Source organism: Manacus candei, unplaced genomic scaffold (assembly GCF_025592945.1).
Source record: "Manacus candei isolate 608988 ecotype Guabito, Panama unplaced genomic scaffold, ASM2559294v1 h1tg000086l, whole genome shotgun sequence".
Classification (NCBI taxonomy): domain Eukaryota; kingdom Metazoa; phylum Chordata; class Aves; order Passeriformes; family Pipridae; genus Manacus; species Manacus candei.
The window spans coordinates 3,777,169-3,794,538 of NW_026138134.1; the positions used below are offsets into that span (position 1 = coordinate 3,777,169).

Here is a 17,370-nt window from a genome sequence, read left to right on the forward strand (position 1 = left end):
AAACAACTTCAAATTCCCTCAGTCCTTTCAAGAAGGCAGTGGCTGAACAGAAGGTGAGGCTTTGAAACAGAAATTCTGGGTGGGTGTGTTTAATATGCTCTAACCCCCCCCACTTCTAATAATACTGAAATACTCCTCAAAGCATTCCTTTTAGACTTGTTTCCCAAACAGCTCATCTAAGAAGCTGGAGTGGAAAAGCAAAGAAAAAAACATATAATTTTATTAAAAATACATGGGGTATCACATCCTTAAAGTAACTGCTGACATGTAAAGCTGTTGTATGCTCCCAGGCTCACAAATATAAGATTTCATTACACACACAAAGCATGCACATTCCCATTATCCCAAGTTATTGGCATGAACTTTCAGGAAGACCAATTCCAAGTACACCCACATCCTTTGAATAATCTGTGAAGAGGAACCAAACTTACCAAGAGACCTTCTTGCAGCTGCTCTGCTCCATCCTCTTTGAGGACTATATTCGAAATATAGCTCTCACAGGTGGATACTAAATCTCCACACACCTGGTTGAGCAGCTCCTGTTCCGTAATTAAACAAAATTAATTCGGCACTTAATTAATTAAACAAAAGGCAGCAGTAATATCTGTCCACACATGAATCCCTAATATCAAAGTCCTTATATGCTTTTAATAATCTAGATCCCATTAAAGTCAATCTGACAGTGCCTCAGAGCTTTAAAATTCTTCCTGCACATCAAGGGATGTGTGTAAGTGTCAAAACACCTTGGAAAATTTGGCTTTTAATGATCCACAGGTCTGAGTTTACTTCATCATAGAAATCACAGAGACTTAAACAAAAAGGATTTAGGCGACTGTTTCATGTACACCCAACACATTCGAGGTGTCTGTGTGAATTTTTAGATGTTGCTTGGAAGGTGCAGTTCCATGACAGTGAAAACATGATGTTTCACTTCCAAGGGATGGAAGGCAAATGGAAAAAGCTGATTGTCTGCTAGACTGGGATGAATATAACGCATCATTTCTGTTTTCCCACCATCTAAAAGCGGTAACCTGAGAAACCAAATACATATCACAGAATCAGCCAGGTTGGAAAGGACCTCTGAGATCAAGTCCAAGCTTTGACCTAATATCACCCTGTCACCCAGACCATGGCACTGAGTGACACGTCCAGTCTTGTCTTAAAACACCTCCAGGGACAGTGACTCCACCATCCCCCTGGGCAGCCCATTCCAATGGCTGATCACTCTCTCTGGGAAGAACTTCTTCCCAATATCCAGCCTAAACCTCCCCTGGTGCAGCTTCCCAGGATGTAGCAGGACATTGCTGCTCATGGGAAGTAGAGAATAAACTTTGTCATTTTTTGCTTTGCTTCTGGGTGCTCAGGCTTTGATTTTTGCTTTAGTAAAGTGCCTTATCTCAACCCATGACTTGTTTTCCATCTTATTGCCTCTCCCCTTTTCTGGTGCGGAAGGGGAGTGATAGAGAGGCTGGGTGGTGTCCAGCCAAGGTCAACCCACTACATATAGAAATATAAAACACACACAAAGAGAAATCACTAGGGACAAAGACCTGCATCAGTTTTAGCTTCTTTGCAACTGTGCTCAGGCTGAGATCTCTGTTTTACCAGCAAAATATGGCCTAACATCCCACTGTGGGAGCAGAGCAAAGCTAAGGCATAAAACAAATGGGGTAGAAAAAAAGTTATGTGCAAGTTATTAACTCCCTGTTTAGTCCCATGAAAGAGATCTAGAAAATATATGTATGTCCAGCAGCTCTGCTATAGAATAGTCAGAGATTAGGGTATAAATCCATGGCTTCAGACTGGACCAAGACTGAGAAATAGCTGCTATAATAAAAGCACAGCAACAGGTCTCCTTTAGGAGTTCTGTAAACTCGGACAGAAGGCAAATGCAAGATATTTAGAGGTGTGTGGGGAGACACTTTGGAAGAAAGAAGATTTCTTACAAGTCCATCCTTAGCTACAGGATGTTCTCCAGCACAACTGCGGCAAAGCAAGCCAGAGCTGAGCAGAATTAGGCTTGAGATGATGAAGTCAGATCCTCATTTTTAGAACTAATCAACCCACAAACTGGAAACAGAGCTGCCTCCAAGTGGGGAACAAGCTATTTTAAAAGGCATATTTTAAGTCACACCTGAGCCTCCTCTGGCACATCTGCACATGCATGGCAGAGTTTCTGCAGGGTCTCCACAGCAGGGCTGATCACCTCCAAGGGGCACTGAGACTCCTTCAGCCAGCACTTGATGTTGTCTGGAAACAAGACCGCACATAAAACGAGCATTTCCTAAGCTCATGGAGTGCTTACACAGAGGAGAAACAACTGCTGGGAGGGGGGGCACGAAGCCTGCCTTCCCCTCTGCAGCCCCTCAGAGCCACTCACCCATCAGCCTCTGGCAGCTGCCGTTTGGGAGGTGCTGTGCCACGTGCCCGATGACACGCAGGATGTGCCCGAAGGTGCCAGCGCTCGTGTTCCGCTGCCTGGAAAACAGGGGAGCAGCCAAACCAACATGAGCAACAGCTGAGGAACAAATCACAGCTGAAGAGTCCTTTCATCTGGGATATGCATTATTAAGGCAGAGCTGTCAAACCCAATGAAAGCTCAAAAAGCCCGAGGAAAGACTTGGTTGCTGCACGAATCCGGAGGCCGCTCTTTGCCTCCCAGCTGCAGAACCCAGTGCCTGAAGGAAGAACTGTGATCCAAGCAGCTAAACAGCAATCTCTCTGTGGAAGGACACAAAGTGCTCCTTTGCTTTGTTCCTCCTCCTCACTCCCACCTCTTTACTGCAGAATAGAGTTTAAAGTACACACACACAGACCTGCTGACACTGTCCCAGGTCTCAATGATCTTGGAATAATCCAGCTTGGGTGAAGAACTTGCCACCTTAGCAAGCAGCATCCAAGCTGCCATGGAATGTTCTGTTTCCACATGGGACAGGACGTTACTGATGAAAGTGGAGGTGAACTTGTTCTGCTTGGACCATATGTGGAAAGCTTTGTTCAAGTAACGGCTACAGAGAAGGAAGAAAAGTAAATTAGAGGAGGAGGAATGAACAAAACAGTTGGTAAAATCCACTACAATCCAACATCCCTGTCCAGGGGCAATAAAACAAAGCTGCTGTCACTTGGCATTCTCATTATTCACACTCAAATTCTACACATTCACTATGTATTTTTAGTCTTCCAGTTCAAAACCCTGACCCACTCCAGCTCTGGCATCCTTGCATGGATGTAGTGTCCTAGGGGAGGAAGACAGAAGGTCCAAGTGGTATCACAACACACCAAGAAAATATAATTTGAGCCATTTGTAACACAGACTTTCCAGCAGTTGTTATTTAATATCCAGAATAGAATGGCCTAGGTTGGAAGGGACCTTGAAGATCATCTCATTCCAACCCCCTGCCATGGGCAGGAACACCTTCCACTGCTTGCTCAGAGCTCCATCCAACCTGGCCTTGAACACTTCCAGGGATAATGGGACAGAAAAGTCATGTTGAGCCATCATACCCTGCTAATTTTTTTTGTTTAGCCCTAATTATTTGCTTCACGTTGGAAGAGCTGTGAGATTTATGAAGCTGGAAGGCACTCTAAGGTCAGGAAGAAGAAGGTGCCATGAACCTACAAACTCTGTTACAAAATAGCCCAAATTAGAACACTGACAGTCCCCCAGATTGGCACAGCAGCACCACCAGTATCTCATTTTCTATTTCTGAGCTATTATGCCCTGTTGACTAATAAACATACAGCTGTCTTTAATCATTGTTGTGTCCTTGTCATACTGTGTGTCATCCCCTTTCTCCTGCTTCTTCCCACAGCATTCTGCAAAAGGCAGAATAATTTGATTTGTCATAAGACAAGTAACATATTGTACATAAGAATTAATACAAGGTGATGTTCTTGCTTTATATATCCTCTCTCACTTCTGTCAGAGGAACACCTCCATTGGAGCTGAATATTCATGTGCATATCAATGCATGCAGAATAGGCTGTAACCAACACTCAAGTCCAGGGAGAGAGCACAGGTAACAAGAGCAGCAAGTGAAAAATACTTGACACAAAGGAAAACTGAACCCTCCTCACCACCTGCCAGCCTGTCCATGCTCAACAGCTCCTCTGTCCCAGGAGCTGGCAGAGCACCACAAGCACCTCAACACCATAGTTTCCATCCCTAGCAGTGACATGTGCTTCCACCCCTTGTTTCAAGCAGGGAATTTAAATAGCTTAAAAAGAAATCCCCAGGAAATCGAGTTTCTTGTCCTTGCACAACAGACAGCACGTGCATTTTAACAGTGTGTCAACTGTGATACCTAATAATCTGTGGCCCCACAGGGAACGAGAGCACAAACTCACATTCTTATCTTAGTCCTCCAGTCAAGAGGCAATTTCTTTCTGTAAAGGAAAAGTTGTGTGTTCTGGCAGGATTAAAAGTTAAACAAGTCTGGATTTTGTTCCTGAATGTTAATATAGTAAAGGCAATAAAAGCATCCCATACAAAAGGGTATTTCAGAAAAGCCATCAGGGCCCACGGTGAAGGAAAAATGCTCTTACTTCAGCTCCTGGCTTTCTGATGACAACAGGGTGAGCAGATCCCACGCCAGCCCCTGCTTCCCATCATCACTGCTGGATTTATGGTAAGATTTTATAGGTTGCAACAAGAGCTGATCAAGGCACTCCAAGGCCTTTTCTTGGACAGAGCTTTCTGCATCCATCACAACAGGCACCACTCCATTTAACCAGGCCTTCTGCACCAGAACATTGCTGGGCTGAGACTGAGAGAAACACACGTATTAGAAACATTTTTAAAGCATTAGAGGATCCTATATGCATGGGTTAGATCAGCCAAGGCCTTCAGTTCCTGCTACTAACTTTGAATTTTAATGAACCCCAGCACTGCAATGTGACAGCAGGTGGGACAGATGAACTTGTGTCTCCTCAACATCACAAGACATTTGATCATATCTATGATAAATACCTGGTGCTTCTGCTACAAGTACTGCAATACTTTGTTTTTAACTCTATAAAGAATTATAACAGCATTGCAATAAGGCTCTACAGCAGATGATTTAACACTAAAAAAAAAAAAAAGAGCTTTGCTTAATATAAACCCTGTGCTCCGAGCCTGAGTTACAGACCCTTTGTGAATAAATAGAAAAGAAAGAAAAATATAGCAGTGCTATCATCTACACATTACATCTGAAAGTGATTCAGGGTTTTTTTTTTTTGTAACTTGAGAAGGCCAGCAACATAAACATTTTCTTCATGACACATAAATCAACAGCCAGAAGAATCAGTGCTCCCAACAGTTGGAAGCGTTCTCCATAAATCACAAGGAGGTATCAGGATGAGTCATGACTTCCGAGTCAAAAGGGAACGAAGAAAATTAGAACAGAGTCATGAAATGCAATTCACTGAATGAATAACTGATCGGTGTGGATCCTCCTCCTTTTAACCCACGGTTGGTGTGCAGCAGAATTCCCGTTTTTCCCTCACCAGGAGGAGCTCTGTGATGGACTGCAGGGCCTGTTTCCTCACGGACACCGCGGGGTCCCGGCACCGCTCCTGGAGGGTGGACAGGTCCTCTGCCGAGCAGGGGATCACCCTGTGCTTCAGGATGCTCACCAAAACCTGCAAGCCAAACCAGCAGCAGAAACTCTGTTGGGAATACAGGCCACGGGCGCCGAGTGGCAAATCAAAAAAACACAATCTACCCCCTGCCAGGTTTAACTAAGGGATTCATCTCGGCGAGAGTGAAACGGCACATTAACAATTCATGAGCACTGGGCACGACCAGATGTGAGAATGAAACAGGAAAACATCATTTTGCTTGTTCCTGTTTTGTAACAGCGCTCGGATAGAGGTGGATGTCACAATTTTACCCTGAAAATAACACGGCTCTTGTATGAGCTGGGGTTTTTACCTGGTAATAAGGAAGAGGGGAGTTATTTTTATTTTTAATCAGAAAGCATCAAAACAAGAACTGTAAAGCCTTGACTAGGAAGCTCAAATCAGTGTGCGAACTGAGGGGGAAGAGCTGGAGTGAAGAGGACTAACAGAGGAAGGTAGGCAGTAGCAGATACCTGTTTTTTAAAACAAGGAAATTTCCATTGAGGCATCTCTTTAAAAGCTATGACTTCATTAAAAAAAACGAGCAACAAGCAAAGCAACACACAGAGGCTGGATATAACCTAATCCCTTTGCTAACAAGGTCAAAACAAACTAAGCAGCTAATATGCTTCAGTTTATGAGGAAGTGCCTTAATTGAAAAGCCTATTGACATTTGACAAGAGCCTCTCTTTGCAAATGACGGAATAACAGACTGTCAGAGAGAGCATCAGAAAAATTTCCATCATTATGCCTGCATTATTTACTTATCAGGAACTAGTAAACAAGATCTTTAAGGCCTGGAGGAACTCTGCAGGGAGAGCAGGAAGCTACAAGTGGGCAAATTGACAGAGTTTGCTACAAAACTGTGGCCTGATTATTTATATACGTGACATTTTGGGTAATCACTGAGAACAGGGAAGGATGCAAAAAGCCCCCGTACCTGGAGAGCAGATTTCCTCACGTTGGTTTTCTCATCTCCAGCTCTCACTCTCAGCATGGCCATGACTTCTTTTCCTATCCAAAACCAGGATGAAAAGAAATTAGCCAACACCACCATTTAGAATTATAGAATCCCAGAATGGTTTGGATTGGAAGGACCTTAAAGCTCATCCAGTTCCACCCCCATGGGCAGGGACACCTCCCACTAGACCAGGTTGCTCCAAACTTCATCCAACCTGGCCTTGGATACTTCCAGGGATGGGGCAGCCACAGCTGTCTGCCCAAAAGTTTCAGAGGGCCAGAGGAAAAAGACTGAACAAAGTACCATTTAAAAAAACCCCTGAATAATCCAGAACAACATATAAACCAGAAGGAAAAAACAACCCAAATTTTCCAAAGGCTTTCATTTGAAAACATGTCTTAATACACCACAAAAGCAAATGATAAACCAAATTACTTGATTCACTATCAGTCTGTAATTTCTGACCTCTTTATTTGCCTACATAAAAGATGTTGGGTAACCTTCACAGGCTGAAAGCTCATCAGATGAATCATGCACAGCTCTAACAAAAGCCTGTGGCACAGGTAACTCTGCTACCTGTGGGAAGGGCAGGTGGAGGGCAGAGCACAGACAAATGGAAACAACACAACAGAGCCAAAATAGGTTTATACAGAGCAGAGAACACCCACAACCTTCTGTGAGTTTTGCCTCAGAGCTCCACACAGTTCCAAGAACTCATACATGAACTGCTGTGTTTTACAGAGGGGAAATGACTCTGCTCATGAATTCCTCGAGGCTGCAGAATGGCAGCTGCAATGAACCACGTCAGAGTCTACAAGGAAACCAGAACACACCTCTCTTCCTTGAATGTCAGGTCAGGGCTCAAATTTTACTTTCCACAGCCATATTCATATTTATTTCTGCGTGTCGTCAGAAGAAAACACATCATCAAGGTGAATGGTTTATTAAATGGCACACAACTGAATGCACAGAGCCACAATTAATTATTTCCACCCTTTTGAGTCATTGGACTATTTGACTGGCCATAATGACTTAAAACGTTTTAGCAGTGCTTTCGAGGTTTCTATTTATTGCTGTTTGCTAGGTTTCTCCCAGCATTAAGTCAGATTTCCCAAATATATGCCAAATTTGGAGATCTGTTAAAGAGATTCATATGGACATCCACACTGTTGCTATTAAGAAATAGGATTAGTCACAGGGAACTGATCAAAACTAGTTTAAAAATAAATTTTTATCAAAGGAAGCAAAGGGACTTTGATCTGGGCTTTCTTAATGGGCAGTTAACTGCAGTTCCATCCCCCTCCTGCCTGAGAGCAGCTGGACACAAAGGGCACAGAACCTTTTCATGGCAAGTCTTGTGAAGGGGACCAAATCTGCTAAAATAGTCACACTTTGACATTGATTTTACTCACAGTGACTTGGAAAAAGAGAGGAAAAAAACCCCACAATAAAATAGCAAACCCAACAAAATACCCCTCAAGTTCTAACTGGCTGAGAACTCTCTGGGGAGGGTAATGACTGTTTCCTTTGGGCAGAGGGAATTCTGCAGTGCACACCTCACCTTGCAGTTTATCCCCACCCTTCTCATCTCTGCCCTTGAGCGTTTAGCACGTTCTGACTACCCTCAGCCAAGATTTATTTCTCTTTTAAACCATGAGAGCTGTTTGGTCTTCAGAGAAGTGCAAAATTAGCACAGGCATAAGCCAAGCACAGGCGTGTGCCAGACAGCTTTGCTAATGCACCTTGACTGCCTGAATTTCAGTATCCTCTTGAGCTCCAGACAGTCTTTTTTTCATTCAAACCTTTTCTTAATTTGTTTTGCCAAGTGCCAAGTGCACGCTCAGCTGGGTATCAGATACAAAACCAGGCATCCTCTGGCACGAGGAGTCCGCAGCTAAGCGGGGAACACACAATACCTTGAGTGGCCTGGAGGACTTTTCTATCTGAGAGAGCAGATTAATGAAATTTATCAGTGGGCTGTTTTTAAAAGGAGGCTTTCAATGGAGAAGATTGGAGCCTGGCTCCTGGAGATAGGGAGGGAGATCCCATGCGAAGAGCGGCGCGAGACGCGGAACAAAGACGCGACTGCAGGATGTGAACCGGGCAGAGAATTGAATTGTCAGCAGTTCAAGGGAGGTGAACAGCAAGAACTGAGAGCAGAGATACTGGCAGAGGCCTAAAGGTTGGGAAGAAAAGCTCTTGCACGCAAGAGGAAAAGAAAGGGAGAGATTTAAAGCAGGAACATCGTGGCCACAAAAGCCAACTTACATGCTGATTTCATGCTATCAACAAATTAGACCCAGCTTGCCATGCTGCATCAGGACATTTAATGTGACACTTTGCTTTCAACTCCAGCCAATACCTGATGCTGCAGAGAAACGAATCCCTCCCTACAGAACATTGCTACTCTAAGGTGCTGTGCCTTATCCAGCAAAATATATTAGTTCTTTGTGCACTGGAGCAAGAGATTTAATTACCCTGAAATTTATGGAGCTCCAAGTATTATATCCCACATCAATTACCATCCTTTTTGGGGAGAATAAATTACCTGCTTTTCAACAAGTGTTGCCACCACATTAGTAGAAATGAACATCAGTATTTCAAGATTAAAATGTATTTTTCAGACTTGAGTGGAAAGAGTATTTCTTTATGGCTGGCACTTCCACCCCCTCCATCACCCCTAAGTGTCTTTTAACAGCTCTACAGAAAGCTCTCCCCACTTCCTCTGAGAAATGGACAACACATACACTTCAGAAAGACTAATTTCAATTAAAGCTTTGGATGGTTAGCTAAAAGATTGGTTTAATTTTGACATACCATCAAGCACAGCAGCACTGCTGCTGTCTGTCAGCTCAATACTTCTGAAAGTAGGTAAGGTCTTCTGTGGATGGTTGGACACAGCTGAAAGAAAAGATAAACGTTTAAGACTAATAAAGGCATATGTTCACCCAGCAAGAAGGTTGATTGTTAAACAGAGAGCCTCCTGCATGCCCTAGGTTTAACAGATATGTGTATTTTTAGGGAGTGGTATGCCAAAAAAACCCTCACTTACTGGAAAAGAATGACTCTGTACCTTCAGCACTGACTGTCACGCTCGCAGTGTTTGTGTTTGCTTCCAGCACGGTATGGACAGAGGCTGCCAAAAACAGAAACAGAAGAAAAAGAAATCAAACCAAGTGTTTTAATTCCAGATATTCTGTCATCCTGATTTTTTTTCAGGCAAGTAATCTAACCGTGGGATGCTCAGTGCATACTTCTGAGCTGTGCCATCTGGCCTTTAGCACACCTGAGGGAGCTGGGAATGCCAGTCACGAACAGAACAACTTAGCAGAAGCAAAAGGCAACTCAAGATTTAATCAGCTGTCAGGCAAGAATGAACTGCCTTTTTTTTCCCCCCCCCTCAACGAGCAATTTCAGTTGCCTGCAAACATCCTTCAAAGGGATCTCGTGGAGGAATCTCTTTAGAAGTGATACACGAGAATAAATCCCTTCCAAATATAAGGCTTCACGAGCAGCAAGACTCATCTGTTGCTTCTCATTATGACACAGTACATAAGGATACTATGTGCCAATTTTTAAGTGCCTGACAACTCCTACCTCTCAGCAATTATTCCCTAGAAGGTTCAAGATTTATTTTCACTGTGTAATGTGACTCTTGGGGACGGTCCCGTGCAGGGCCAGGCAGCAGTTGGACTCGATCCTTGCAGGTCCCTTCCAACTCTGCCTATTCTGTGAGTCTGTCATTCTGTGATGCATCCATAACACTTACAGCTCTGGAGTAAGTCCTGGATGCTCTGCAAGGTGGCAGCAGCCTTCATGTCAAGGCAGTGGGCAAAGCTGCTCAGAGCTTTGCTCCGGACCGAGGGGGCTTTGTCCGAGCAGCGGCCGAACACCATGACCTGCACTAAAAACTTGTGCTTCAGAAACTTCTGCTGATCCAGGGACAAGGAGTCATCCGGGTTCCTCTCTGGCACCTCCAGCAAAGCTAAGGCCACATCAAGAGCAAACACTCTGTAGGAAGTCTGTGGGAAGGAAAAGCACAGGAGGTGCTCTGTTACTGTAAGCAAAGGCACAGGCAGTGCCTGCCCACTCTACCTGCCTTTGGGTGCCAGCACTAACACTGCTATTCAGTGCTCACACCGAACCTTTCATCTTCAAAACATCAAGGAGATGCACTTACTCTGTTAAGTGAGTATTTATACAGCCAAGAGATGAATTCAGCAAACTCCACACAAGGCAGTTTATTCAGCAGAGTCACCAGGGCCTGTGCAGCGTATGTGCGATAATCAGCCTTATCTGGGACCTGAAAGATGAGGGCAGTTGCACGGTGTGACATTTCAATGCTCTGCTCTAGAAGCCAGAAAGGCATTTCAGGGCTTCAGGTGAGTATTTTTTTATTTAATGAGGTGATATGGTCACATTCAGCAATGGCTGGGAGAACAATCGCAGCTCCCTCGCTCACTACTTCACTGTAACATCTTTTCATTCCTTACAAAACACATTTCCTAATTATTACAGATAATACAGACACTCCAATGCATCCACACGAGTTCTCCAGCTCAAGAAGCAATAAAGCTTGGCATACCTTGATACAGATATGTTGCAGTAATATTCGAAGAACAGGAAATACAGCTTCTTTCAGCTCATCTACCAGAGAACTGCACAGCAGAAAGAGAAGTAGATTTTAATAAAGCTGGTTTATAACAGCAGAAAAATCGAGACAAGGACATTCCTTTTGGAATGCATTTGAAAGGGCAGGAAAAGTGGGCATTCTGGAATCATGAGTGCTAGTGCAGCAGGATATGATCACAGAGTCATATTTACATTAACTTGCCTTTGCAGGGAGAAAACATTTCTTCCCATACCTTTCCACAAGTAGAACAACAACGGAAAAAAAAAAAAGCTTCTTTGTTCTCAATCTACTTTTATATGTTGTCTGGGAATCTCTGCACAAACTACACTTTCCAACCACATGGATCCCCGACAGGGGATAATAATAAACTTAGGCAAAACATATCATTAAGCAGGAGAAAGCAAAGAACTAAGGAGAAATGAGCTCCATGTTAATCTTTCATTTCCTTTACAATTCTCTGTAGTAAAACACGAGACCTGAAAAACTGACACAAAGCAAAACACAGAAGATGAGTCCCTTATACTCACTGCCACTTTCCTGTCAAACAGCACCTTCTTCCCCCTCTGCCAGCAAGCTGAGTAAATTCCCATTACAGACATTTTAATTAAACCTCATTTGCACAAACAACTTCAAAGGCAGTGCCAGTTTGTCTCATCCTTCTATCAACTCAACAGCAAAGTGAAGGCAAGAGAAGAAAAGAGCAGCCACAGCCAGGAAGGGCAGTGCCAGAGCTCTGTCCATCACCTGATGAATTTTACAGCCTGATTCCTGGCACTGGTCACAGCTGATGTGATGGGAAGGACTTCGTGTCTGGAACCCCCACGACTTTCCACCATCAGAATGACATTGAGGATTTTCTGGAAGACACAGCGAAGAGTCTGGAAAGGAAAGGTTATTTTCAGGTTTGTTTCCATGGATAAGCCTTCTGAAATAATTACTAAGTAATTCTGAACCAAACAAACTTAGATCCAACCAATAGCAGATGTTAAAGTATGACTCCTAGCAGAATCATTCCAAGAGGACCTGTTCATTAATACACACAACATCTTTCCTGCCTGTGGTAATCTCATATAAGTTCAGTAAAGCCTAAGAAGGCTTCTTGAAAGCATCAACAGATCCCCTCCAAAGCTGTGGACTTTAATTCCTCAGAATCATGTGGAATTTGAGTAAATTCACTGGGTTTTGCACAGAAGACATCCTAAACTAAATGTCTGTTTTTACCACCACGTGCACTTGAACTTTTGGAGTTTCCTACCTGCCACACTCTTGGGAACACAGCTTGCCTCATCATCCTGACAATCTCTGAGCAAACAGGAGAGGCAGGGAAGGTGAGGCAGGTCTGGTGACAGGACATCTTCCTGTCACCACAAATGCCAACAGTTCCAAAAAGCTCCTGCTGCGCTGAGGAACCGAGCAAGCAGAAACACACCTGAGGCTGCTAAAGCTGGGCAGGCACTCAGCAATTCCTCAGGTTAGTGTGTACCAAGCTGCAGGCTTTCCTGACCAGACAGCTGCTAATGCCCAGCCTTGCTGGCCCAGAACTAGCCCAGGTGGGTTCACACAGGCTCACAGACACAGCACGGTCACACCCACGCTCCAAAAGCCCCATCCAGAGCAGCAGCACTCAGAATGGGACATGGCCCAGTCTGCTTGGAATTTACCCAAATAAAAATGCAAAGCTGCAGACAGGTTTCTGGTAGAACTGGCTGTTCTGTGATCACAGCCTATGCTCTGAACAAGAACCAGCCCTGCTCGCCACCCCCCCTGCACACAACACAGCCCCATCATGCTCCAGTGCTGCACAGCCCAACCCCACACACGCTGCCAGGCGGTGCTGGAGCTCCATCTAGCAGGGAACGACAACATTCCAGGCAAACGCAGTAACCTGGAATTCTCTTTTTTAAGACACAGAGATCTAATGCCACTGCAGCCATCCCTCTGCTCTCGACTCATTTGCCACGAGAGTCACTAGAGCACGGAATTCACTGCACACAAATGCATCAGCAAACAAGCCAAAGGGAATAAGGACTGGAGTGGAAAGAAACATCTTTCCTCTGACCCAGCAAAGACCTGCACACACACAAAAAGGAAAACTGATGTGAAAAGCAAAAGTAACCATGCAAGCAAAAATAACATGCAGGAAAGAAGCCACCCCTCCTTTTCAATACTGCTGTGAGGATGTTAAAGATGTTTAACTTTTACCTTATCTTCTGTACTGTGGACAGGGGAACACAGTGAGTGCAGTCCATAATAGGCCAGCTCAGGAATGTACTTGGCTTTATTAACATCCCTAAGAAAAAAGGTAGACACGTGTCTTGCAGAGAAACAGTTACTACAACTATTACAATTAAAAGAGCTCATTGACTGGAAAACATTCAATATTCACAAGATGCTGTTTGCTCTTAGTAGGTGGAACATGTTATAATTATCTTCAGCAAAAGAATTCATCACTTTCATTTCCATATAAACAGAACAATAACACAAGCACTGAAGGCTTTACTTGTTCACAGCATCATATAAACATTAAGAATCATTTGCTCACATTGCTGATGAAAACTGGAACTCGTGCACCACTGGCTCAAAGCTTGTCATTTCCACAAAGACCTGCCAGGGAACAAAGCCAAGCTGAGCTCATTCGTCCTTGGAAGTGTCCAAGGCCAAGTTGGACGAGGCTTGGAGCAACCTGGTCCAGTGGAAGGTGTCCCTGCCCATGGCAGGGGGGTGGAACTGGATGAGCTTTAAGGTCCCTTCCAACCCAAACCATGATTTATGATTCTTTGAACAAAACACCTGGCACCAGCCAGCAAGTGTTAAGCTGTTAAGCGTGAGTCAGACACAGAGCAGACACCCCACTCCCAGATTTCCACTGACACTCATCAGGGACCACTTAAAGAAAGGCAGGGCTGCCACCCCTCCATGTGGAGTGCTCTGAGCCCCCCAAGAGTCTGTGTTGGGGGGCATAAGGTTCCTCGAGTTGAATCTTTATTACCTGCAGGCAGTTCTGCAAACATTGAGGCTTTTCTTTTAGGGAGAACTTGGGTAGAAGCCTCAAGAAGTTTTTCAAAAGGAGGAAGATTGCATTGCGGACTTGAAGAAGATCTTCTGTTGAAAAGTAAACATTTTCATCGTTCTCTTCCTCCTCCTCCTCTTCCAATATCTCTTCCATCTATATAGGTAGAAAAGAGAAACATCTTGCCAACAATTTCCTTATTAATAGCAATTTATGTCTGAAGAGATTACACAAACATCTTACATTGGAGTTGTCATTCCTGGGTCGTTTTCCTTTTTTTCTATTCCTTCCTGGATTGGTCTGAGAGCTTGGAGCATGAATCTTCTTTCTTTTCTTCAGTTCTTGAGGCCAACACTTTGTCAGGGTGTAAAGGCACTTATCAAACATCACTTCATGGAACAGTCGGTTACCGATGCTGCCTGCTCAGAAAAGACAACATCAGTCCTCTGGCAGACAAAACACAGAGAACACCAAATCACCTGGGCAACACAGCCCATCCCTGGAAGTGTCCAAGGCCAGGTTGGACAGGGCTTGGAGCAGCCTGGGCTAGTGGAAGGTGGCCCATGGCAGGGGGGTGGGACTGGATGAGCTTTAAGGTCCCTTCCAACCCAAAGCAGGCTGTGACTCTATGATCTCTCCACAGGTATTGTCCTAGAGCCTAACAAAGTTCAAGAGAAGAACAAAGAACTAATTGAACAAAGCCCAAGTGCACCAGGATGAGATGTCATCAGCACTGACATTCTCCACTAGGATCACCAGCTGGCTGACCCCTTCTAGATGAATATCAGCAAAACTTCAGAGGATGCCTCAGCCTTGAATACAAAAGGATCCTGCTGTGAACCAACCTGCTGGAAAACCCCACCTGCTGGTTACTTTAAACTCATATTTTTGTTTTCACAAAGGAACCCATCCAAACCTGCTGCACAGTGAAATCCTCTCCAGTGACAGAGCAGGAACAGGAATAAGCTTCTGCCATCTCTGTGTACTGTTGTCAGACCAGAGGGACCTGTGTGGTCCCAGCTCTGTGCACTGTGCAGGCCCCCCTGTCGACCTTGTCACAGGATACAGACCCGGACTGAGGCCATCAAACCACTTTGTGACAGGAGGCCAAGCTGCCACCAGACCATAACACTCAACACTCCCCCCACGGCTCAGGCTGGTCCCCGAGGATTTCAGGGACAGCAGGCAAACAGTGCCAACACCATCACCTGCTCCACCTGGGATTCTCAGAAACGACAAAAGCCTGATCTTGCCTGAATGATGCTCCATGCAGCAATAAAGAGGCCCATCCCGTGGCTCACCTGGGATCTCCAGCAGCAGGAAGTACAGCCCAGCTGCGTGCAGACCATAAACCCTCTGCTGTGCATCTGCTCTCTTGTGCTGCCCCGTGTGCACAAAGTGATGGAGCACGGCCACCAGAGCCTGGTGGGACAGGCTGTTCTCAGCAAGTATAGTCCAGATATTCTGAGGCAAAACAGGTGAGGAACAATGAGAAACCCCATAACAACACAGCTGTCCAAAATTAGCCATTATTCAGATTTTAAACAGCTGCCACTGCGACCAACCCCCTATAAATTAAATATTTTAAAGGATGTCTTAATAAGTGTAGTACATAACACCATATATAGTTAATATTATGGTAAATTATAAATTTATTATTAAAACTTGGGAGTAGCTTCCCTCTGAAGCATTCCAGCACATAGTACAAGAATTGTTTGGGGCAGTCTTTGAGTATTTTGTGAATTTCAAGGCAGGACAGAGGTGACAAACAGAAAATGAGGGGGGCTGGCTCCGTGCTCAGGAGACACTGGGTGGTCTCACCTCTCTGTTCTCCGGGTCCTGAGCAGCAAATGATGACAGAGCACTGTACAGGCTGGTAAAGGTGTCGAGCCCGTCGGCTGTGATCTCCTCTGCTATCAAGGAATCCAGAGGCTCAGTCTCTGTGAAATCCAGATCCCACACCGTGTCCACCCACACTGAGAGAAAAAAAAGAGTTTATAAGCGCCAGGTGCGACGTTCCTCCAAAACACGTGTTTGCCCCCAGACAAGGCTCTGAAATAAACAGGGAATACACGGAACCCAGCTCTGAAATGAACAGGGAATACACGGAACCCAGCTCTGAAATGAACAGGGAATACACGGAGCCCAGCGGGACAGCGTCAGTTTCATCGGGAGCGCATCCCAATGCCGGGTGTCACCCGCACCCCGGGACCGGGGAGAGACCCCAACCCCGGGACCCAGACCGGGACAGAGATCGGAACCGGGACCGAGACAGAGAGAGACCGGGACCGAGAGACGGAAACAGAGAGACCAGGACTGGGACCAGGACCGGGAAACTGAGAGACCCTGTCAGAGACCGGGACCGGGAGTCACAGACCGGGACAGAGACCGGGACAGAGAGACCTGGACCAGGACCTAGATCGAGAGACCCGGACTAGGACAGAGAGAGCGAGAGACCTGAACTGAAACAGGGAGACCGAGAGATCGGGACAGAGACTGAGACCAGGAGAGAGTCCGGGACTGAGAGAGAGAGATGGGAACAGAGAGCGCCACTGGGACCAGAACCGGGGCAGAGAGAGCGAGAGACCTGAACTGAAACAGGGAGACCGAGAGACCAGGACAGAAACTGAGACCACGAGAGAATCCGGGACCAGGAGACAGTCCAGGACTGAGAGATGGGAACAGAGAGCGCCACCGGGACCAGAACCGGAACAGAGACCGAGGCCGGGAGTCAGAGATACAGAGACCAGAACAGAGTCCGAGAGACCGGAACAGAGACTGAGACCAGGAGAGAGTCCAGGACCAGGACGGGGACCAGGACCTGGACTGAGAGAGAGAGAGATGGGAACACAGACCGACACTGGCACCGGGACAGAGCACGGGACCGAGAAACTGAAAGCCCCTGTGAGAGACCGGGACCGAAACCGGGACCGCGAGTCAGAGAAGAGACAGCGAGACCGGAACAGAGACCAGAACCACGACCAAGAGACAGACACACAGACAAACAGACAGACAGGCAGAGCGCCCGAGCCCCGCACCCGCCGCCAGGTCCCGCAGCCGCCATGCCCCGAGCGCCGCCCGCAGCCGCTCCGCCGCCATCCCGCCTCCGCCGCGCCCGCCGGGAGGGTACGAACGCTCCAATCGCGGCCCGCCCGCGGCCGCGGC

General features: G+C 45.8%; 1 protein-coding gene across 3 annotated transcripts in view; it reads right to left on the reverse strand.

The window, feature by feature from the left end:
- The window catches only part of NCAPD3 (non-SMC condensin II complex subunit D3), a 29,241-nt gene extending 11,937 nt beyond the window's left edge, over positions 1 to 17,304 (reverse strand). Inside the window, exons 1-20 of one of the 3 annotated variants that reach the window (XM_051812314.1) lie at positions 17,244 to 17,304; positions 16,027 to 16,181; positions 15,507 to 15,669; positions 14,449 to 14,624; positions 14,185 to 14,361; positions 13,738 to 13,799; positions 13,398 to 13,485; positions 11,940 to 12,073; positions 11,148 to 11,220; positions 10,743 to 10,865; positions 10,332 to 10,584; positions 9,615 to 9,698; positions 9,380 to 9,463; positions 6,542 to 6,615; positions 5,488 to 5,622; positions 4,546 to 4,766; positions 2,817 to 3,008; positions 2,381 to 2,478; positions 2,135 to 2,250; positions 432 to 539 (exon numbers count right to left, since the gene is read on the reverse strand). In XM_051812314.1, coding sequence (XP_051668274.1) covers positions 432 to 539; positions 2,135 to 2,250; positions 2,381 to 2,478; positions 2,817 to 3,008; positions 4,546 to 4,766; positions 5,488 to 5,622; positions 6,542 to 6,615; positions 9,380 to 9,463; positions 9,615 to 9,698; positions 10,332 to 10,584; positions 10,743 to 10,865; positions 11,148 to 11,220; positions 11,940 to 12,073; positions 13,398 to 13,485; positions 13,738 to 13,799; positions 14,185 to 14,361; positions 14,449 to 14,624; positions 15,507 to 15,669; positions 16,027 to 16,181; positions 17,244 to 17,304 — 2,577 coding nt within the window. Of the gene's footprint in view, positions 1 to 431; positions 540 to 2,134; positions 2,251 to 2,380; positions 2,479 to 2,816; positions 3,009 to 4,545; positions 4,767 to 5,487; positions 5,623 to 6,541; positions 6,616 to 9,379; positions 9,464 to 9,614; positions 9,699 to 10,331; positions 10,585 to 10,742; positions 10,866 to 11,147; positions 11,221 to 11,939; positions 12,074 to 13,397; positions 13,486 to 13,737; positions 13,800 to 14,184; positions 14,362 to 14,448; positions 14,625 to 15,506; positions 15,670 to 16,026; positions 16,182 to 16,912; positions 16,943 to 17,243 lie in introns of those variants that run through there. The other 2 variants (XM_051812316.1, XM_051812315.1) reach the window with 2 other exon arrangements.
- Between the last annotated feature and the right edge of the window lie 66 nt (positions 17,305 to 17,370).